Source organism: Dermacentor albipictus, chromosome 8 (genome assembly GCF_038994185.2).
Source record: "Dermacentor albipictus isolate Rhodes 1998 colony chromosome 8, USDA_Dalb.pri_finalv2, whole genome shotgun sequence".
Classification (NCBI taxonomy): domain Eukaryota; kingdom Metazoa; phylum Arthropoda; class Arachnida; order Ixodida; family Ixodidae; genus Dermacentor; species Dermacentor albipictus.
The window spans coordinates 46,460,788-46,485,000 of NC_091828.1; the positions used below are offsets into that span (position 1 = coordinate 46,460,788).

General features: G+C 46.0%; 2 protein-coding genes across 2 annotated transcripts in view; both read right to left on the reverse strand.

Annotated features, from left to right (window-relative positions):
* Positions 1-284: 284 nt before the first annotated feature.
* On the reverse strand, positions 285-3,204 carry LOC135909734 (uncharacterized). Its single transcript, XM_070524609.1, has 2 exons — positions 1,663-3,204; positions 285-290 (listed from the first exon to the last, which is right to left on the reverse strand). Exons 1-2 carry the CDS (start codon positions 3,202-3,204, stop codon positions 285-287), a joined length of 1,548 nt encoding a protein of 515 aa, XP_070380710.1.
* A 14,824-nt stretch (positions 3,205-18,028) lies between these two features.
* The window catches only part of LOC135909726 (alcohol dehydrogenase [acceptor]-like), a 72,789-nt gene continuing 66,604 nt past the window's right edge, over positions 18,029-24,213 (reverse strand). Inside the window, exon 11 of the mRNA XM_065441787.1 lies at positions 18,029-18,616. Within this exon, the coding sequence (XP_065297859.1) occupies positions 18,484-18,616 (133 nt within the window). The 3' untranslated portion in view covers positions 18,029-18,483. The remainder of the gene's footprint in view (positions 18,617-24,213) is intronic.

The window sequence follows — 24,213 nt, forward strand, 5'->3', positions numbered from 1 at the left end:
AAATTTTTCACTACGCCGATGACACCATTCTGCTAGCGAAGCATTTATGCTACAAATCAGCAATCAATATGTTACAAAAAGATGTCTATAACGTAATAGATTGGTTTTCTTAAAATTTCCTTGTAATCAACGATTCAAAAACAAAGTTGATTTGCTTCAGAAATCCCTTAAAAATGACGTTGATAGATGAACATATCCTTTTGCATAATAAGTCATGTTCGCATTGTATCTGTACTCCAGTGGAATATGTGCAGTCTATAAAATACATGGGCGTCTTTTTTGAATCAAACCTGTCGTGGGAATCGCATTTAGCATATTTATGCAGTAAACTCGGAAGCGTTGCCTGGGTACTCTATCAATGTAAAAGCATAGTTCCTTTTTCAGTCAAGAAAACAATTGTGAACGCTCTTGCATACGGAATATTAAGGTATCGCATCACAATTTTCGCCTTCTGTTCTGCGCGTTGGGAGAGCCGGATGGACGCTCTTTTAAAGAACATGCTCCAGAGTGTAGCGTATAATTCGCCTCTGCTTTCTTCTCCAAACATATTTACCGCCGTAGGTTTCCTTCGTGCCGCTCATTCTTTGTTGAAACAGTGGTATTACGTAATTTTTGGAACTCAGATTTCAAAGTTGAGCATAAGCCTGTGCGCATGCTCTGTTCGGGCTTGCGTTTCACTGTGCCTCGTTCCGCAACGAGATACGGTGAGGCCCAGCGATGTGCGTACGTTCCTAATCTGTTTAACAACCTGCGACAAGGCATTTTCACAGCAACTTCGAAAATATCACTGAAAAAGATGATACGTGCTCTGTAGGCTAAACATGTTACATACTCATGATGAAGAAATTACGGCCACTGACCAAGTCAAGGTGAAAAAACACACAGACGTTTCGGGACCCGTACGGGTTCCTTGATCACACTAAAAGCGGGCAAGAGCCGCAAGTCGTTTTTATGCTAAAATGTGACGTAGGGAATGGGTGTAGTTAGCAGGAAGATTTCCACCAGTCCTGTTGATACTGTTGTCAGTAGTTTGAATAAATAAAGATTCTAACAAAGTCGCGTCATCGAATTCTTTTCCTTAGCTATTATAGCAGCGTTATCCCAATCGATGCGGTGACTGCGATTATCGGCGTGTTCGGCAAGGGCGTTCGATACTTTCTTCTTGTTGGAGACGTCCCTTTGGTGCTCTTTTAATCTTCTCGTGAATTTGCCGGTTTCACCGATGTAGCTGCAGGTGCAGTCTGCGCATGGTACCTTGTATATGACACCGGGATGATTCTTGCTTTCAAGCCGATCCTTTACCTTACCAAGCTGATTTCTCAGCTTGTTGGATGGCATGTGGGCTATTCTAAGATCGTATCTTGAGAATACGCGGCTAAGAGCTTCGCTGACGCCAGGAACATATGGGACGCCAGCGCATTTCATGAACGGCTTGCCTTGAGACGGCTTTGGATGGAGGACCCGGGCTTCCATTTTGTCAATAAACTTCTTGGGGTGCCCGTTCCTGGATAATTCGTCACGAATTTTCTTCAGTTCGTTCTGCATTTCGTGGTCACTTGAGCAGATGCGTGTGGCCCGCGTCACGAGAGATGAGACGACGGATTGCTTATGGCAAGCCGGGTGGCATGAATTGAAGTTTAAGTACTGGCCGGTATGAGTCACCTTCCTGTGCACGGCAAATGAGAGCCTCGTTCCACTTCGCCGCACGAGGACGTCAAGGAAGGGGAGGCTGTTGTCACACTCGTATTCTGTGGTAAATTGTATGGCTTCGTCTGCTGAGTTGAGAAGACGTAGAAGGCGTGAAGCGTCCGGCTTTCGCACAATGCAAAAACAGTCGTCTACGTAGCGGACGAAAACGTTCGGCGCGGGAACGAAGTCAGTGAGGGCCTTCTGTTCAATGACTTCCATGACCAAGTTAGCGGTAGTAACGGAAAAGGAAGCACCCATGGCAGTTCCGTTGATCTGCCTGTAAAACTGTTTGTTGTAAGTGAAGTAGGTGTTGCTCAAACAGAAGTCTAAAAGCTCGCAAATGCCCTCTACTTCCAAAGGGGTGCGCTCAGCGAGCGTGTCTTGCGCCAGCTGGACATCTCTGCACGTAGCTACGGCCAGGTCAACAGGCACTGAAGTGAAGAGCGACTTCACGTCAAATGACACCATAATGTCGTCTTCATCCAGGGAGACGTCGCGCACTTTCTCCACGAAGGCTGAAGAATTTGAAATGTGCGTCGCTGTCTTGCAGGTGAGCGGGCCCATCACTTGGTGTAGGTAACCTGATAACCGGTGCAGCGGTGACCTTGTAAAGTCTACAATATGCCGTAATGGAACGCCTGGCTTGTGAACTTTCGGTAGTCCGTATATTGCAGGTGCGGACCCGTTAGTGCACAAGAGGCGATGGTAGAGAAGCTTTTGCTGCGGTGGAACAAAATTAAAAATCTTGGAGAGGAGCTTCTGCAGTTTTGTTTGCAGGTTCACCGTGGGGTCTTTCTGGATCGCGACGTACGTATCTTCGGCTGATAGCAAATCTTTCATTTTCTCATTGTAGTCACTTCTGTCGAGCAACACGATGGCATTTCCCTTATCTGCAGGAAGGATGGCAATGGAGTCATTGTTCCGGAGGGCCTTGACGACTTGTTTCTCGGCAGGGGAAAAGCGGGCTTGAGGGTTGCGCGTCCGCCACTTTGAAAGAACACCAATGGCGCGGGTGCGAGCTTCTTCTCTTACTTCGGAAGGAAGTTGAGTGACCGCGCGTTCCACGGCGCAGATTACTCTAGCTGGGTTGGGTGACGCGCCAGTGTTGGAGTTCAAGCCCTTTTGCAGAAGAGCGGCTTCAGATTCAGTAGGCTTGTAGGAGGATAAGTTCAGGATGACTTCCATGGTTTGCGTGGGTTCCTTCGGCCTAAGAGCGTCAAGCTTACTTTCTTGCGACTTCCTGCACAGGCGGTCTCTTAATGTCGCCATGAAATTTGCATGAAGCTGTACGTCCGGGAAGTCCTGAAGAATGGTGTGTTCTAGCTGGCGCCTTGCGAAGAACGTTTCCGTTTCCAAATCCTTGATTTTCTGTCGGCATTCTTGAACCCTTGCGGCCAATAATTTCCTCTCGGCTTGTCGAATTATCTTGTGGCCCCACGGTGATGCAACCGGTGTCTTCAAGCGCAGACTTTTTGGGACAAGGTCTTCCACTTTGCACGTCTGGTTGAAGGACATGTGGCACTTGAAGGCGGCTATTCTGCACGTAAATGCGACAAACCGGCGAATTTTGGTTACGACGTCTTGCCCGTAGTTAGTTCTGTAGGAAATGTAGTCAAGAGTTCGACGAAAGTTCGTCTGGCGGACGACACGCTCGCTGAGCGCACCCCTTTGGAAGTAGAGGACATTTACGAGCTTTTAGACTTCTGTTTGAGCAACACCTACTTCACTTACAACAAACAGTTTTACAGGCAGATCTACGGAACTGCCATGGGTGCTTCCATTTCCGTTACTACCGCTAACTTGGTCATGGAAGCCATTGAACAGAAGGCCCTCACTGACTTCGCTCCCGCGCCGAACGTTTTCGTCCGCTACGTAGACGACTGTTTTTGCATTGTGCTAAAGCCGGAAGTTTCACGCCTCCTACGTCTTCTCAACTCAGCAGACGAAGCCATACAATTTACCACAGAATACGAGTGCGACAACAGCCTCCCCTTCCTTGACGTCCTCGTGCGGCGAAGTGGAACGAGGCTCTCATTTGCTGTGCACAGGAAGGTGACTCATACCGGCCAGTACTTAAACTTCAATTCATGCCACCCGGCTTGCCATAAGCAATCCGTTGTCTCATCTCTCGTGACGCGGGCCACACGCATCTGATCAAGTGACCACGAAATGCAGAACGAACTGAAGAAAATTCGTCACGAATTATCCAGGAACGGGCACCCCAAGAAGTTTATTGACAAAATGGAAGCCCGGGTCCTCCATCCAAAGCCGTCTCAAGGCAAGCCGTTCATGAAACGCGCTGGCGTCCCATATGTTCCTGGCGTCAGCGAAGCTCTTAGCCGCGTATTCTCAAGATACGATCTTAGAATAGCCCACATGCCATTCAACAAGCTGAGAAATCAGCTTGTAAAGATAAAGGATCGGCTTGAAAGCAAGAATCATCCCGGTGTCATATACAAGGTACCATGCGCAGACTGCAGCTGCAGCTACATCGGTGAAACCGGCAAATTCACGAGAAGATTTAAAAGAGCACCAAAGGGACGTCTCCAACAAGAAGAAAGTATCGAACGCCCTTGCCGAACACGCCGATAATCGCAGTCACCGCATCGATTGGGATAACGCTGCTATAATAGCTAAGGAAAAGAATTCGATGACGCGACTTTTGTTAGAATCTTTATTTATTCAAACTACTGACAACAGTATCAACAGGACTGATGGAAATCTTCCTGCTAACTACACCCATTCCCTACGTCACATTTTGGCATAAAAACGACTTGCGGCTCTTGCCCGCTTTTAGTGTGATCAAGGAGCCCGTACGGGTCCCGAAACGTCTCTGTGTGTTTTTTCACCTTGACTTGGTCAGTGGCCGTAATTTCTTCATCATCATGTTACCTGACCAGACGAACTTTCGTCGAACTCTTGACTATATGTTACATATTCATATTGCTTTGCCTTCTCATCTCAGGTAACATTTATGAGGACATTGTTTCAAAGATTCGAATTCTTGCGTTTTGTGTTGTATGTTTGATTCGTTTTATGTAAGCTTGAACTGTAGGTGCTGCTGCAATAAATTTGCGCAGCCAAATGTAATGTCGCGCGCTTTATGTAACAGCGTCATTACTTTCTTTGATATGTGATTGTTTTCCTATCTCAATGTATTGCCTTGCCAATTCTGCAGGGCCATGTCCCACAAGCCCTTGTAGGCTTAGACAGGCCTGATTATAATGCTGTATATGTGTTATGGCAATAAAGATATTATTATTATTATTATTATTATTATTATTATTATTATTATTATTATTATTATTATTATTATTATTATTATTATTATTATTATTATTATTAACTACCGTCCAGGGCGCCGCCGCTTGCCCTCCCCTTTCCGACGCTCCCCTTTCCTACCCTTGCAAGCGGCCGCCCACACTCCTGACTACCGATCGGAAAACTAGATGGTGCAGTTTTTTTGGGGGAAATTAAGCAGCATGGCTCGCACAGAATACAATTCCTACAGCATGCCCGGCCAATAATTTATTCGTGTGTGGAGAAGGTGTACCAGTTCTAGCATTTATTGATACGGGAGCAGCTATTTCTATTAATCACGCTAACTTAATTGTGCTCTCGTCTACGCAAAGTTACTACACCTTACAATGGAGCTCTTCTTCGTGGTGCAAATAATGTTATAATTCGGCCATCGGCGCAATGCACCGTTCGAGTTGCGATCGACAGGATACGCCAGCATATCCAGTTCGCAGTGTTCACTTCCTGTGCTCACATGCTTATGCCAAGGTAGGACTTTCTCTCTTCGGCGTCTGCTTCGGCGTCTGCGTCTGCCTCGTTAACTTGGCAGAGACCGACAATTCCACGACGTGTACGAACCACGCGTTCGCTTGCGAACTGCTGACGATTGTATGGTGTCACCTGGCCGCGAAAAACTCTTTGTAGTCAACTCAAGCATCACGATGGTGATGTTTATTTGTACCATCCGCCCGTTGCCTATACAAAGGGATTGCTCTGGCACCCAGCCTTGTTCGCTTCACCAACGGCACAGCGGCACACCAATGGCACACCAACGGTAACGGCGCAACCACTGAGCCAGTACTGCTTCCTAAAGGCGATGTTGTCATGTGCGTCTTCGGCACTCAGCCTGTCTCTGTGCTTACCCCGACTACTGCTGTTTCACAACCATCCACAGTTATAGATCCGGTCTCTGCTTCTGTTCGCGTTAGTGCCACTAGCACCGATCTAACGCCACAGCGGACGGGGGAGCTACTGGCGTTGTTATCCAACCACAAAGACTCCTTCGACGTACACTCTCCTCTTCTGAGACAGACTTCTGCGACGGCTCATCGCATACACACCGATGGAGCTTCCATCGTGCGCCGGCGGCCATATCGCGTTTCTTCCGCCGAACGCCAGATCATCGATACCCACGTTGCTGAAATGCTGAAGCCTAGCATAATCCGCCCTTCCTCAAGCCTTTGGTCATCACCTGCTGTTTCGGTGCGTAAGAAAGACGGCTCAGTACGACTTTGCGTATACTACTGCACCTTGAAAAAAATAACCCGCAAAGATCCACTGCCCCGAATCAATGATGCGTTGGATTCCTTACTTAGGTGCGGAGTATTTCTGCGGCCTTGATCTACGCTGCGGATACTAGCAGATCCCCATGCACGAAGCAGACAAGGAAAAACCTGCCTTTGCCACACCCGATGGGCTTTACGAATTTAACGTAATGCCTTCGGCCTGTGTAATGCTCCCGCCCCATTTGAGTGGATGCTTGACGCCGTACTACGGGACCGAAAGTGGAAGACTTGCTTATGCTACCTTGACGACCTCATATTTTCGACGACCTTCCTTCAGCATTTGCAGCACCTCGACGAAGTCCTGACATGTCTCTCAGCTTCTGGCCTTCAGCTGAATGCAAAAAGTGCCGCTTCACCAGCAAAACCATTAAAGTGCTCGGACACCTTGTTAGCAACGAAGGCCTTCGACCTGACCCCGATAAGATTACCGCTGTCCTCCGCTTCCCCAGGCCTCAACGCGCCAAAGACCTGCGTAGCTCCCGTGGCCTAGCTTAGTATTTTCGGCACTTCATACGTAACTTTCCCAGCACTGCGGCGCCGCTCCATCAACTCCTTCTTTTTGGAGCTCCCTACGTATGATCCGACGAATGCTAAACTGCTTTTGAAGCATTCAACGGGCGCTCATGTCCGAACCTGTGCTTTGTCATTTCGACAACAACGCACCAACTCTTCTACATACTGACACCAGCGGCCACGGTATCGGTGCTGTTCTTCTGCAACGTCAGCCAAATTCCAAATAACGTGTGGTTGCATATGCAAGTCGCATGCAAACAGCTGCAGAGAAAAATTATACGATTACGGAGCAAGAGTGTCTCGCCGTTGTTTGGTCAGTCGAAAAATTTCGGCCTTATCTGCACGGCCGCCACTTTACGGTTGTCACTGATCACCATGGCTTGTGCTGGTTGGCGACGCCGAAGAATTTAATGGGATGTCCCGACCGTTCGATAATTTCTTTACAGGAATGTGACTTCGAGGTTACTTACAAGTCTGGAAAGAAACACTAGGATGCCGATGCTCTCTCTCATTGTCTCCTATCACCATCTTCAAACGTTGCTTGCTTACGACCTTCCGTGAGCAAACCGTCTGCTTTCCCTTCGCTCGCAGCTGTGGACCGGCTCCCATCCAGCCATTGTCATACGTTTGCCTCTAGCCAACGTAATTACTCCTACTGCCACTCCGTTATAGAACGTATTCGCTGTTCATCTCGCACACCTAACGCTCGGCTCCACCGGGAGTTGCAGAACTTAAAGATTGAAAATTCTGTTATACCATTTACGTGTTTATTCCCGAAGGACACCGTTGGGCCCTGTCGTTCCCCGATACCTTCGGGCACAGATACAGGAGACCTTTCACGACGATCCCACTGCCGGTCACTTTGGTTACCATAAATCCTATGAGCGAATTCGCAGCCGCTTCTCGTGGCCTGGGCTAGCAACCAGCGCAGCGAAATACGGGGCTTCCTTTTCGTTCTGCCAACGCCGCAGACGACTGACCTCACCTCCGGCTGTACTGCTCCAACCTGTCCCGTGTCCTCAAGCTCCTTTCGAAGTTGTTGGTATCGACCTCTATGGACAGCTACCCGCATCTACTAGCGGTAAACGATGGACCGTCACAACTGTCGACCACTTGACACGGTGCGCTGAAACAGCCGCACTATCCTCGGGATACGCAGAGGAGATTGCAGCCTTTTTCTTGGAAGCCATCTTTTTATGGCATGGAGCCCCACGTGTCTATTTGCGTGACCGCGGCAAGACCTTTCTGTCTAAACTTCTTGACGATGTTCTCCGTGTGTCCCATACCATCCATATAACGACTTAGAACTGCCACCGTCAAACTAATGGTCTCACAGACCGCTTTCATCGCATGCTGTACGACATGATGTCAATGTACATCAACCCTAAGAACACCAATTGGGATGTCATTCTAGCATTCGTCACTTTCGCATACAACACGGCCGTCCAACGCACTGCGGGATACCCGCCCTTTGCATGGTCGTCAACCGATCACTATCCTCGACGTTTCTTTCTGCGGTGTCTCTGTCTCCTCGTCCACATCAGTGTGAGCAGTTCGTTTCGCGCATTGCCCGGGGTCGCCAACGCGCCCACCTCAACACCGACGCCAGTCAACAAGACCGCAAAACTCGCTATGATGCATCCCACCGCTTCGTTCCCTTCAACCCTGGAGACGAAGTGTTGCTGTGGACCCCAGCTTGCCCTCCTGGCTTAGGCGAGAAATTTCAGTACCGTTTTATCGGGCCCTACATTGTTAAGGAACAGACTGCGCCAGTTAACTATCGTGCTACTCCAGTTCTGTCTTTGGACGGTCGTTGCCGTGCCACAGAGACTGCATGTTTCGCGTTTAAAGCCTTTCATACGGCATTTGCCGCCATAACAGCGGCCAGGTTGGCCGCTTCCATACGCGGGAAAAATTATGTGAGCCTTATACACTCCTTCACCTGTATATATTCATCAGCATGGCCAGCGTCATCGTCTGCAGCGCGCGACCTGCTAAATAAACCGTCGAGGTTCAACAGCTGTCTCGAAATATTCTTTCTAATCACGCATACCGCATACAGAGCAGCATCTAAAAAAAATGTCATCATCAATGGCTCATACCCCTGGGAGTAATGGCTGATACGCCGACAAGCAAGCAAAAAATGAAATTGCTCATAGTCCCGTAGGGTTAATGGCTACTCCCTTTGGGTGAAAAAGCTGCGATGGCACTACCCTTGTCATTGTCGGTTATTTCAATGTAGATGTGTCAGCCGAAAAGGGAGCGCTTTACGCGTTCAGTGTTGCATACATATACTTTGTGATGCCACCCACACCGATCCCGCCCAACCGACCCCCCAGTGGCGTACGTGCGTCGATTTGACAATATCAAAGAATGTGATTGCAGTTGCAAGTGAAGTAATAACCAGCGATCAAGGCAAAAAAATGAGTGTGCGTACCTTTCGTCACGATGACCACACATCAAGACAATAAATGATTTCATACCTATGTTCAATATTATGTCACCTCCGTGTCGTGAGCTATAAACAGCTTCGCTGGTGAACCACCTTCACCATTGGAATGGCTCGATTTTTTGCACCTAACGTCAACCAGAACATCGGCTGTCGCTGTTTGCTCTCTGATTTATACCGCTCTATTCTTGTCTCTAAAATTTACGCCTAACATTTGTCGTTCCATCGTTGTTTGCGTAATGCTTCTCTTGTTCTCGAGCATGTTTGGTAACCTCCAAGTTTCGGTCGTATGTGCAGTCACACTTTTCCATCACTAAAGTTTCTCACACTTGTTCTTTCATTCTTGATTTACTTATTCTTCAAAATATTGATAATGGCCACACAAAAATAAATGTCCCGAAGCATAACACGGACAGCGCACGCCTTTTAGCACAAATATTCTTAGACTCTTAAGTAATAAAAGTGTGAAAAGGCTTCACACTCAAACCTGAAAGTCAGGTAATTTTAATGGCGCGGCTGTATTTTGGCTGCAATATGTAGGGAACCAGCCCACAAATGAGGTTTGAAACATGCCCCATACGCGAAAGTGGTGGTAATTAGCTGAGAAAGAACTGCGTTTAATAAATAAACATAAACGAAATAGACCGATGGCAGGTTTCGAACATTGCACAACACCTCGACCTTCTGCCACTAAGCCAAGGACACGCGTCCCAGTAAACGGCATAGAACATCTTTAAGAGTTTCGCTCATGCACGCCTCCACATTAAGACGTTTGGCGCGTTTTATGAACACTCCATGCACATTTTGCCCTCATCAATATAAACACATAAGTATACTGATTACTTAAGTTTTAATATGCTTTATGAGGAACATTACTGACATTAAGTGTACGATTTCCCTTTTTGTCAGAATTTGAACGCCCGGGGAAAAAGTTGTCTATGCGCGTTCGCGTTCCAATCGCAGATTCTGCTGCAGAGTAAAGGCTGTATTCTAAGACTTCAGGCTGGACAATTTTGCTTGCTGGAACGAATTGTAAAATAACCCACGCAGACTCGACAGACTATGCAGACCTTGTCGGCTTGCTCCACTGTTTTCCCGCGCGTAACAGCCAAGGTACATCAACTGGAATTGTATATGCTTTTGCGTGGCCAAGAATACGTAACAAACCCAGCTTCTACGCCTTGGCGAAATTGAACTATAAACAGAACAAAATACGATAAACACCAACCAACGACCGATAGGCAGACAAATAAGTACTAGAGCTTCACTAAGACCCTACAGTCGCACAAACACACACAAACACACAAAACAGAAGCGCATTTGTCACCCGCCCAAGTAGTCACACCATGAAGGTATGAAATGGGTTTCCGGTTGTTCTCATTATCATGTTTGACATATACGATGCATTCTTCTGTGGTACATCTCGAAGGAAAAAGAAAAACCTCAGTTTTAGTCCATATTTCGTGCTCTCCATTTTAATTTAGATGTTGTTTCATTTTGCCACCTTGACGTACACTCGGCAATAAAAACATTCGATTCTCGTACCTTACCATCAAGCGTCACACAGTCAGATGAGCAACTTGTACAGAGCACTTGTAAATAACCATTAGTGATACCCACAATTGTGTTAAGCATTGTTGTCCTAGATCAAAGTTGGTGCTACGACTGTGACCTAAAAACTAAGCCACAATAAACTGAACGACGATGGCACGGTTCAGTTCACTTAAAAAGAAGGAGATCTGACAACAATGAAAACAAAATACAAGCTTGATCTATTTTTTTATGCTAAAGCCGGGATGCACCGTGAAACGAAAGCTTCTATATCGAAGTGTAAAATTGTTTGCGCTAGACAGTTCGGTGCGCCCGTCCTGATTTTCGTCATCCCGGCCGTAGCTCACACGGCTTTGTCAGCATCAGGAATATTCATAGCCATATTGCTGGTCGACATCACCCCCATATTCACCCATCCTATCGCCATGTGACTTCCTTTTGTTCTCCTTAGTGGAATCGCCATTGAAAGAGGAGCGCCATGAAGATGTGGCAGTTAGACGAACTGCTGTGCTCAAGAGCCTCCCTGATTAAGCTTTTTTGCTTGCTTCCAGGAACTACAGATTTGGTAGTGGTCTTTTAAGTTGCCTGAATAAAACGTATGTACATATCCTAAACTGAACAAATTACAGGGCACGAGAGCAGCGGGCAGCGTTGGCAGCACCGAGGAATTGTCTTCGCTACAATACATATTTAAATATTCATATGGTCACATCATAACAATCACACTAAGGGTAAATTATCTGTGATTATTTACTGAATTAAAAAATTATAAAGAAATGGAAATGAAAGGGCATGAAGAAAAAAATTCTGCTATGAATACGATACTCCCTAACACGAAATTTGAGCGCAGCCCTACATGTGTTTTCATTTAGCGATATACTGGCTAGCGCGGAAAGTGTCCCCTGCGGCACGTTGTAAACAGAGCGAAGTGTGGCATGACTGCTATGCCAATCCAGAGATTGTGAGAAGCAGCGCGTAGATGACGCGTGCACGAAATTCACAGCTGCCGCTGCACACAGACCTCCCAGACTACGCGGGCTACTCTGGCGCCGTCTCGTAGCCATCGTCTTCACATTGCGGGTCTTGCGCGGCGCTACGCTTCTCTTCTCACCTTTTCGCCACAACCTCCTCTTCCGCTTTCCGCATCGTGCTTCCAGGGAGCCCCCCTCACAACTGATGTCTTTCCACATGGCTATGAAGTGCAGATCGCATTGCCAGACCAATAAACCACCACAGGAACAACAACCTAGGCTCGGCCGTTGCACTGGGGTGAAATCTGAATGATTTCAGAACAGGTCATATCGCCAGGTAACACGAGCATTGGAAACTTCACTGACCAGCAAAACTGAAACATACATAGTGTTTACAAAGGCACCGAAGTCGAATGTAGGCATTTATAGGGCATATTACCAGAAATAAATGTTTATAGGCAGCATAGAAACGTCACTACACGCCTTCTTATCATTCAATTCACTCTTCTATACTTAAGAAAGTTGATACTGAACCAAGGCATTTTCCAAAAGAACAGGCTCAAGTAATAAGATACCATAATGGATGGCGAAGGTGAGGGCAGACGTAAACTGATGAGACAGGGACTAGGCATTAACTGCTGGGTGTGACTCATCAACAGTGCTGTATACTTTGAATTTATCGGTCTTCCTTGTCGTAATGTGGATGTTGCTGACCTGCAGGAATTGCTGTTTGCGTTGCTTTTTTACTGTTAGCTTTTTGGAAAAAAGAGCTTTGTGTTTTATAGTCAAACGCTCATTACTGTATTCCGCGCTATCGACAACGGCTCTTACAACGGCGTCCGTGAGGTGAAGTTTCGCCTAAGATGCTTTTTTAATGAAATCAGCCGTTTTTGTGCGCGAAAATAATCTAGCCAGATGTTTTACTTGGCCCGAACTCTTGTAGGGACTCGTTGAGTGACGTCAAGCTCAGCCGGCATCACTGGATATTCAATTTTATCGCCAATCGTTTGCATGACTGTGATGCAGTCCCACTCTGGATTTCGTACACCCCAAAAGTGACCATGCAATATTCCCTTTGAAAAATTCGGTTAGTTGGTGATTGTGTGAGGGAATTTTCACCAAAGTATTTTTCTCGTAAAAGAAAGGTTTGGGTGACGTAAGCATTCTTTGAACTTTACGCGAATAAAAAAAATTGGTTCGAGGTAAATTATTTGAATAGATTGTGAAACCAGGTAGCATGAGAAATCTCATTTCAGAATGTCCTACTGGCGTCGTTCTTTCGCGTGACTTAATAGGCAAACAAAGTTATTCATTTTCCGCGTTTAATTGGCTCAGTTAAAGGGGAAAAAATGTGTGTTTCAGAAACTATTGCCGTAATAGTTCTTGAGGTTTCAGCCAAAATATGCCTTTACTATTTTTTGCATTGATAAAGCTGCTGCTAAAAATAATATTGGACAATGCAAACTAGTAGCTTTCCAGAAAATTACTTCTAAATTTGGCAAGGTCTCTTTTTGACAATGTTCAGGCCTAAAGTAAACATTAAGGCCCTCTAGATAAAAACAAGATAGGTCATTTGAGCACCAACCTTCCAGCGGCTTGTGATCCAGAAACCTTAATGCGAGCAAATTTGCTGAAACGAAAAAAAGCATCTTTAAGTCCACAGTCAATCTCACCAGCAGGCGCTACCGAACTGTGTATTTACCGCAGAACGCGTATCCGCCGCCAGCTATTTACTGGCACGCATATGCACAGCTATTTGCCAAGCGAACGCATGCTGTGGCACTTGGCATCAGTATAATTACGCAAACGTCCGGTGCTTGCAAATTTATCAATTGCAATTTCGCGGGCTCGGGGCAGTCGGTTGGCAAAGACGGCGCTGATGCGAGCTTTCTGCAGTGACAGATAATGGCCAACTTAGCATCATTTACATCTGCAATATTCGAAGGAAAGTTATAGTCACACGGTCACTTCGTCTCTGTTTCCTCCCAACAGAATGAAACAGCGCTTGACCAGGCCCACGGACACTCATTAAAGGTCATATTCTTCGAGATGGAAATTTCTGGAAATTTGCCTTCTATGCCGCGGTTGCGGCAGCGAGTTGATGGTTAAGGTTCTCGCATAACTCGTAATCTGCTGATCTGTAGTACTGAAATCTATGAATCAGCACCATGCACAATATCTCATGACGGATAATAAAATGGTCGTGACGACTATCTCGAAGCAGTCATCGTTTACTTTCATCACATCATGTATTATCTTACGTCTTAACACGTATTGTCGTTTATTATTATCACGTATTATTGTATATTTCATCACGATTTATCGTATATTGTAGTGGCGTGGCCATTAACATTCAGACCGAGCAAATGGGTGCTTTACTGACATTTGCTGCTCATAAAAAAGCCTGTACCCATACTTTTTTTCATAAAGAGATCATATGCACGGCAAGAATTCTGTTGCACTATGCATGCGCGTTTTGCCTTGAAGGCACAGTTCGAGAGAGCCTTCAAGTAAGATTAGTTGTGGATTTCAACTATGGTTCAGGTGAAACCTCATTCGAGCAATCGCCAACAATTCCAATATTTGCCAAGCGCTTCGGCAATGTCTTTGGTGTTTCGGGACGTTTCGTGTGAAATTAACACACTTGGTGACACGGCATGCCCTGGACCTCAACGTTCTTCATTCGAGTTGTTCATTGTTCTAGAGCAGCAACGCTTTCGGGCAGTACTTCGTTCTCTTTATTAAAATGTTTGTTGTCAGCTGCATGCAAGCACGCACTTTTCATCACGCAGCCTTTCTATGATGTTATTTAGGACAGAAACAATTAGTTCTAAGCTGTCCACTTAATTCTTTGAACACTTCAGCATCAACCCCACAGGACTATGTCTTCAAAATATATTTACCGAGAATACCGCCAGTGAGTCGCCTGCTTTCTATTTCGAGTTTTGCATCTATTACTTGAATCATCTTCATAAGCTTGTATTTGTCGACATTTTCTTCCCAGGATTCCGTTTGCCCCAAGACAATGGATAAAAAATTTTACACGTAAGAGAACGCGAAAAGCTAAGGGTGCCAGAAGCGACAGCGATCACATCGCAGACAGTGCAAACGAATTTTAATAGGACTAACTCGCACACGTAGAAAAAACATGACAGACTGCTCGGCTGTGCCAACCACGGAATATCGAGAGAAAGCCCAACCACGCTCCGAGTAATCATAGCGTGGCTTCCACGTGTAATTATAGATCGGCCGCTGGCCAAGATAGCTGCGCAGGCTGAAAAAATATGCGCGAGGCAGTGCTAGTTGCGTTGTCATTGCGACCCCCCAATGATATTGAAAGCGTAAAGTACAATTCATTGCATGTATTATTGGAAATATTGAAATGATAAAAGAAAATGAAAGCGCATGAAAAAAAGCGTCCATTGGTGGCGTACGAACCCACATATTTTCATAACGCATGCTACGCTCCTACCGATTGAGCTACTGCGGCACCATTTTTCCGTGCTCTCTTTTAAGTATGTTTACGTATTTATGTATGTGTACTATAGTTAGAGATTGTGCAAAACGGGCTAAACATTAATTGAATTAGGTCCGCGCAAAAAATTCAATGGCATAGTGGCGGACTCCGGCTTAATTTTGACTACACGGTGTTCTTAAACGTGCACCTAAATCTACGTACCGGCATGTTCTTTAATTTTGCCCCCGCGGAAAGTCTGCTGCCGCGTTCCGGATCGAACATGCGACCTCGGGTAACGCTATAGCCGCGAAGCTACCGGGGCTGGTATACCTAAGTGTTTATGTCACGTGCACCCACTTCCGTTGTGTCGCCTAGACGCTATTGTGTTTTAGTACGGCTCTATGCCTGCATGCCCTGCGTTAGTGGTCCACTTGAGCTTGACAAGGTGTTTATTCTTCACAAATAGTATAAGCGTACAGCACCTACGTTGAGCTTAAGTTTATGTAGTTTGTTCGAAACCGCTGTCGTGTCTAGTAGTAGCGTTTTCTTGGCTTTTTAACGTCGCCTTTCCCCTCTCCCGCCTTCCCCCCAGGATGGATGCTGCGAGCGAAGAGTGGCAAAGCTGTTATTCACATGTTTTGCGACTGCGCCGGTTCTGCTCTCTGTCTCATCTCCCTACCTCCTCTCTACCATTACATGTGTAGCCCCTCTGGACTGTTTCACGTTATTACAATGGTAAGCGCTGCAGTTTCTGCAATACTTTTGCGAGGCGTCACGGATGACTGCAGCCGTCAAAAGGGTATTGTTGCGCTGCCGAAGGCGCTTCCAAGAGCATTGTAGCGATGCGATGAAATGGCTGAAACGAGTTTTGTCACGTCACTTTTCCCCTGTGCCGCGCTCCTACCAAATATATGCACGCTCTGAACCATCAACACCGTCAGAGCACCTTCCGAAGCGGAGTGCAAGAGAGCGACAGCAGCAGCAGTGGAGAAGTCGAAGGAATAGGCCAATAAAGTTTTGTTACGTTTTCTAAAGAGCAGTACTTGAAGTACTTAATTAGAACGCAAGGTTGAGAAATACATGTAGGAGTGTTCGTGTTTCAATCGTAAAGAATCGCGCACAGACGCAGCTGTATTTTAAGGCTTTGAAGTGAGACAGCTTTGCATGCTATAACGATTTGTAACCCAACTATGCAGACCTTGCCACCTTGTGCCATCGTTTTCCCACATGGAGTAGCCATAGTAGTAGCTGTTGACGAGGTGTTTATGGAGCGAAACCCAGCGTCCCTCACATTGCACGGACATGCCTGCACGCGTGAGATGTCATAACGCCGGCTGAAAAGCTCATGTAAAACGCTAATCGCACTGATGCAAGGAGGGCCCGAATAATCATCAAGACCACTTCGTGGTCCAGCTGCAGAAGCAACGTGCTGCTGCGTGTATACGGCGCATGCTGCCGCTTAACGCCAGGGGTTCGGAGACGTGGCGCTCAGGAACGAGGAAGCCGAGGTTAAGTGACAATGTCGACAAAACCTTGCCGCTAAAAAGCGCGAAGCGGATGCACATCGTGCCTGCCGTGAGCATGTCGTGATACAGCAACGCGAGGCCAACGCGAGGCCAACGCGAGGCAACATCAACGAGAAGGCCCTGCAGTTCTAGTTCATGCTGCTCGTGGTCATCGCGCAAGTTTTGTGAATGTGCGTCAGCACACTTGATGGCGCCATGTGTGTATGCTTACCCTGTTTACGTTTATTGCAATTCATGCTACCACGAAACCTACGAGACTGACCTCGTGTAACATTCCAACATGTGGCAATCGCATTGATTGCTAAGGCCTTATGACGAAATTTGCATTTTTGCACTTGCGGTTGCACTTTCTTTTCCATTTCGACGCCCCTCGTGCTAACGCATTAATAAATCAATAAAATTGTAAAGAGGCTGCATTCGAAAAGACGATGTCTAGAAGAGAAGCCTGATACTATTAAAATTACACCACGGACGTTTTCTCCTTCAACGGCGAGTTTGTTGAAGGGATCCTAGTTTCCTGGTGTTACAACTCGGAAGGTAGTACCGTAGTAAGCTTGCGTATCACTTTCAGGATCATTTCTGTGATGCTACCAGAAGTTTTTTTCTTGCTGAGCATACGGAGAAGTGGGAAAGTGCAAATTACTTGCACTAGCGTACTAATTTAATTAAAGAAACGATGATTTATTGGCGATGAAAGCGGAGAAAAAAAAAACTTGCCGCAGGCGGGGAACGGGGCAACATCCTCGCATTACCTGTGCGAGGCCTAAATAAGTCGCAGTCTCATTTCATAGCCACAATCAGCGTGGTTGGCGTGAAGAGTTGTCAAGGCTCGCTTTCGGAGCGCTTGCAGCAATATCATTCTTGAATTATGGTCACTTCAAGTTCTAGATTTATACTGTTTACTAGAAAGCACGGATCTGCAAGAAGTAGCCGACATGCACGTTAATGCAGTACCATACGACCACGCCTGCCGCCAGTACCTCATTTAGAGAACGCGATCATCGCCTGCAAATGTGAGGATTCACTCCTTCTTAGTGTTTCTTTGTGATAACAGTAAAATAGTCACTAGCACGTTGTCTTAATTTTTGTCTACATGGATTCCACTTATTAAATGTCAGCTACGTGGGACAAACTTTCTTGAGCGTCATTCATTCTACGCAAGTGTCACTAAGTAATCTAAACCCGCAAAATTGCCAAGTAGGTACGACATATTTGCTAAATGTGTTCCAGTTACTGAGCAAAACGTGTTGAACAAGAGACGATACACCAGGATCTACAACAGCGTGAAAAGTGTCCCAGGCAAGCCTTGCGAGTTTATTGCATGTATTACCTTTGGGTACACTTTTACAGAGTTTGAACACGCAATACGAGAGCGACGGGCATGCAGTGAATGTCGAAAGTGATGTCAGCAGTCTTCCAAGCTTTTCCTGAGATTGTATAGACGACAATGGTGGCGACAACAAAGTTTATACGAATGTGAAACAGGAGCTTCTTGGTCACATAGGTTCACATTCCTATACATGCCGAAATTGGAGTCACCTGCATGCCAGCAATATGCGAATCATGTGTTCGCTTATTAGTTATATCAGCTAATTTACAGTTGAAGTTGTACTGGTATAGCGTAAAAAAGAGAACTCTGTTGCAGGTCTGCATTTTGTTTAGCTTCGCTTTGTCAGTGTAGTACAAAAGATATCAAAGAGAGAACAGGGCCTTTATATTGAAGGTCTAAATAAAGCAATATTAGCTAGTTATTATCTTGTATAATCATAGCCGCTGCTTTGTCGGCGATCATCATCACAGGCGCATTTAGGTTCCCAGTTACTATAGTTGGCATGACAGATGCATCCACGACGCGTAGATTCTTCAGGCCATAAACCCTGAAAAACAAACAAAGAAGGTGTTGAATTGAGATACGCTATAAAAACAATGAAAGCACATAGAGCACAATTGAGCTGGTAAATTTCATCCTATGGAGGCCGCGAGTGCGTGCAGTCACACGAGAATCCTCTTTTTACTGGATTTTTAGACTTGCTTTGGCTCTCGCGGCACTAAAGCGCTATTTGGCTAATCATAAAACACATAATAAGCCAATCATGAAGCGTTACACCTTGCACTTCTCAAATGTCTTCATTATCCTCAAAATATGACCGCTGTTGGAGCGTCAGCAGATGGCGCTATAGAGAGTTAGGGCGGTCAATGGTAATTTACTCCCCTAAAATTTTATTTATCAATCTCTTTATGTAATTTAACAATCATTTTCCACTATTCAATACCGGTGGTAAGCGCATAATGCATATACGTAAACAGGGCCAAGCAAAACCGAATAAGACGGCAATGAATGAATCTTGGATAGTGCATGTGAGCGGCTCTGGAAACAGCAGAACAGTAAATTTGCGTAGTGCGCTAGAAGCGCATGGCTGTCATATTTATGAGAGGGCACACTTGAGTCCACGACAAGTATAGTCGCCGGCCACACGTTTCGTATGGGTAACCAGGGCTGAAACTTCGCGTGCCAGCTGCAGCGCCGTGTCACAAAGCTTAACAAGCGGTGGAAACAGATTTACGTAGCACGTGCTAAGCTTTAGCATCATTGATTTTACCGCTCATATTGAACTATCTGTTTACAGATTATGGCCAGACAGAGAACCGGTGTGCTAGAACGTATGAGGGCACGTGCTTCTGCAAAGCACATCGGTGTGCCCAGAGCTTGGCTGGACGCATGTAGCTAGTCTGTTAGCACCCAAAATGTCACACAATTTTCGTATGGCGTCAGCATATTCCAGCTGCACACACAAGCTGCTGCAGCGCCTCCTGGCCAGCACTGATACCCCATTGCCGCGGCGAGATGAAAAAAAAACAAATGAAGAAGGACACTGTTCGTTGTCCTGCTTGTCCTTTCCGTACCGAACCAATCCTCATTTGTTGGACGCCCACGAACAGGAACTCTTTTTTGAATTGAACATGGACGCACTATGCTCAGCATAACAGGTAGCATGACTGCCCTGTCAGATTCTTTCATTTGTTCTCCACCCACATTAAGTATCAAAAGCACAAGAATAGAGCGTGCAAGAAGGAGTGCATGCAGTCAAATTAACGGCATGTCCATTTGCTGGCCTCGCTGAAGAACGACAATTTGCTTGACACCACGTGGCCACCCCACGGCCGGTTTTTCGAAACACAAGGTCACGCATGACAGCAAGGAAACATGATCAACATGGACGTTTCTATGGGGCGGCATATGTAAACGCCTGCGTATTTCTCCACTGGACCCAGTTTTTAAAGCGAAGCTTTCTTTGCCTCTTCATTCTACTTTCCCACTGCTGCTTCTGCGGCTGCTGCAGCTGCTGCTGTGACTGCTATGGCTGCTGCTGTCAGGCACACCACGTAGGGGGGAGGGGCCACAGCATGTGCATACATGACAGGAGCGAGTCAGAGACGAAAGGCGACGCTAGAAACTCTTTTTCACCCCACCGCGTCCAATGTGCACAATGCCCTCTGGAGCTCCCTCTGGAGCTCCCTGGCCGTCGCCATATTAGCCCCTTGAGAGCTGTAATTATCCGTCACTCCCCTCAGAAGCATTGCAGAAACTGCAGCGCTTCCATTTCTACTAAGGTGCGAGTCCGGAAGGAGCTCGAAAAATAAGAAAAAAATAGGAATGTAGGGAGGAGGGAGGAGAAGAAGCAGTTCCCATACAAGGGAGGAGGGGGAGGTGACAATAGAAGGTAAGCAAACCTTACTACTATACGACCGTGGTTGCGGGAAACTGGATAAGCTTAAGTTCTAGATACGGCTCAGTACATTGCTGCTATTTCTGAAAACTAAACACCATGCAAATATATCAAGCAGACAAACCACGCAGGGCGTGCAGAAGCAGAGCCTCGTAGACTAAAGCGCCCCGCAGGGTCCAGGTGAAACTACCGAAGCGGACGACTGTCAAATCAAGGCTTCTGTGCCCACCGCGTTAGCTTTGGAATTGCTAGAGGCCGTGGATTTGTTCCCGATCGCAGCAGCCGCATTTCGATGGGAGTGAAATAGAAAACGAACGTGCACTTACATTTTGGGGCTCGTGAAAGAACATCACGGTGTCAAAATTAATCCGTAGTCCGCCACTATGGCATGCCTTATAATCCGATTGTGGTTTTGGCACGCACCGCCCCATAGTCTAACTCAAGTTTAATACTTCTGCTATAATGCGATGTGCCATGTGAGGCAATGGCTATGCTCAACCCTCTCAGAGGTTATGAATTATGGCACACGACAACGCTTCAAGCAAATACTTCTCCCTGTGTGTATCGTGTACTATGCAGAAAAACAGCAGTGCTTCCCGCAAGATAACGTTTAACATGAACTCACCACTCTCGTGCTAGGCTAAATGTTGAAGAAATTAAGCTTTAGCTGTCAACACACTGCTAATTATCGTCAATCAAAGCATCCTGCACAGAACGCTTTGCTTATATAGATTCTCAGAGTGCGTGGTATCTGCACAACTTTTTCTATATTTCACCGGTTACATCACTCAGCCAATGCCCCCAGGGAAGAGTTGAGACCTTTCAGAAATATTCAAAATGAGAATTAGTGAGCCCCAACCTACAATTAATTCCCCCAGAAAGCATTGGTGGCACCATATGCTTTGTCAATGCTCTCACACGTTATCAGTCTACAAAATCACCTAAGTGATAAGAGAAACAATACAAGAATAGGCACTCAGGAAAGTATAGATTCACATGTGTGCTGACAGGAACTCCTACAAGATGTCAACTATTCAACGGGTCATTTACTTCGTTAATATCTCATCATAATGAATCCCACGAAGCATCTAGTCGTATTTATTTATATGCTCCTTCTATATGCTCCTTTACGCGGATGACACTAATGTCTTCTTTTCTGGTTCAAATCTAGCCTCACTTGAACAACATGCAAATCAGTGGCTGAGCCAGCTACAGATCTGGTTAAACAACAATGAACTCGACTTAAATATAAAGAAGACACAATATATTATTTTCCGTCCCAAAAATAAGCCCTTGAATCATCACGTCCAACTACAGATCTATAATACCAATCTATTGCCAACAAATTCTTGCCGCTTCCTGGGCGTCTGTTTCAAATATGACTTAACATGGACAGATCACGTGGATCAGGTCCGTTTGAAAGCATCTAGGTCCATCGGTTTGTTGCAACGCGTAAAATATCTTTTACCTCTGTGCTTGAGAAAGCAGATTTATTTTTCCGTAGTTCACTCCTACTTTATGTACTGTCAGCTAGTTTGGGGTACATGTAACAAATCAGATTCAGACCGCCTTTTCTCGCTTCAGTTCAGGGCGTTGAAGGCGGTATTCCGCTCCGCACCTGTTGTCAAAGAATCCCTGTACGACGCAGTTAAGGTACTGCCGTACTATCAACTTTACAGCTTCTCATTGGCTGAACTCATTTTTCATTACATTAAGCAAGATTTTACATCCTTCCGCACTAAGTACTTAAACAGGAACCTTACCCATAACTTGCGCACTGTATATATGGTTTGGTCTAAGCCACGCACAAATTATGGTACTCAGATCATAGACAACCCAATTGTTACACTCTGTAACACTTATCCTTCAATGATCAACTGCATAAATGATTGCCAAACCCTTTCTCAATTAAAAAAAATTGAAAATGATGCTTTCTTCTCCGGCCTCTTTTGCTTAGAACTGTACCTTTCTTTTATTTTGAGCAAGTGCTATTTGAATGATTCTCTACATCATTGTTTCTGTGAATTAGAATGATGAATTCAATGTATAATATTAAATCATAGGATAATTTGTCATATGTGACACAGTTTTGTATTTCTCAACTTCCACTGATTTCTTTGACTTTGCAATGTAGTGAGATCTGCAGAATGCAGTATTTTGTCATGCCGACCTGCTGTCATAATGTGATCTTGAGGTGAAGACCCTGTCAGGAGGCATTGTTGCCTCCTTTTGTCGCGCCTCGTGGACATTCTGTACCATCTATGTATGTCCGAATAAACTGAATTGAATTGAATTGAATAGTTGCACACAGTTGAGCAAGTGCTCAGAGCATCTGCATAAGGCCAATTCTGAAGCTATTTTAACGACTGATCTATTCATCACACAAAAATTTCGAATGTATCTGTTCTCGAAGCGAGAAGGGTGGCCTAAACAGAAATATAATCTTGTACGACCACGATGCAGGAAAGAAGCAAAATTCAGGTATACCAAAAGGCACACTTCATGGTACTCGCAGTACCCGTACTTCATGGTGCGTGTGTGTGTGTGTGTGTATATATATATATATATATATATATATATATATATGTTGAATGCGCTTCGAATATATGTAACATCTTGGGAGACGCTTAACCTTTGCTCGAAAAGTAGAACGTGATAGCATTATAGGGTCTCTCACGCTTCACTGCAACTACGGATTATACAACCGTAATCTTTTTAGCGGGGAACGCTTGCGGAAAACGCTGTGGACGAAGGCGAGCATTCTGTTACTTTTTTTTTAAATTGCCATACAAATTATATAGCACTCCAGGCGCATTTCTTCCATAGGCACCGCTGTCGCCGCGAGGCTCCATGTCAGGTCCAAGGGCGATAAAATCGTCGACCGGCCTCATGCACTGTATGTGCGAGTGAGAGAGTGCGAGGCTGAGCCGACTATTGCGGCTCAATCACGCGCACGCAAGTGAGGAAAGCGCGAAGGAAGCGCACCGTCTTCCGTCGCGCGCAAGGCTCCAAGAGGAGGGGAGGGCGTGTTCGTGCCAGGCTGGCCCGGGCGGCCGCGTTCGCCCGCCCGGGTCGCTGCATCCTCAATGTGATCTGTGACGGGGACCGTGCGCTGTGTTTCATGGCTTAGTTCGCGTTGATGTGGGAGGCAGCGCGAACGCCAATTCGGTCGCTGCTGCTGCGGCACTTACTCCCTCCGGCGTTTCGAAAGCGAGTTTCCGTGGTCACGCAGTGTCATGTGTTCACATTAGCTTGTGTGCGGAGAACATCATGCTTTTAACTTAGTATGCCTATGTTTACAAGTTTATGCTGCTGATAAAACTACTCACTTAACTTCTTACATCTGTCCACTAATTTGCGATCACAATCGATGTCTCGCCTTTCGGGTGAAACTACCACTTTGATTTTTTTATTTCTCCCTCCTCCCCAGCTCTGCTGCTGACGGGAAAAACGCACCAAGCGGTGATAGATGCACGCGTTTCGCTCACGGCCACTACCGTTCAATGCCGCCGACGGCGTGCTCACTGTGCGACGAGGCACTTGAGCATTTCTGTTTAATACGCAAACTAAAAATCTTTCCCTAAGTTTTCTTTTTACTGTAAGGGCTGCGACCATAATGGCCCCGTACACAGAACAAACCTCCACGCTGATGCGTTCAAGCGGGAACACCATAACACATTTTGGGCAGATTTCGAAATTGCGCGCAAGTGGGCATCAACGCGTTCTCGTTACGTGCTTCGATGACC

What these genes read in the sequence shown, in the direction of transcription:
- LOC135909734 (XM_070524609.1), bottom strand. Translation starts at nt 3,204, where the DNA reads ATGTCCTTCAACCAGACGTGCAAAGTGGAAGACCTTGTCCCAAAAAGT.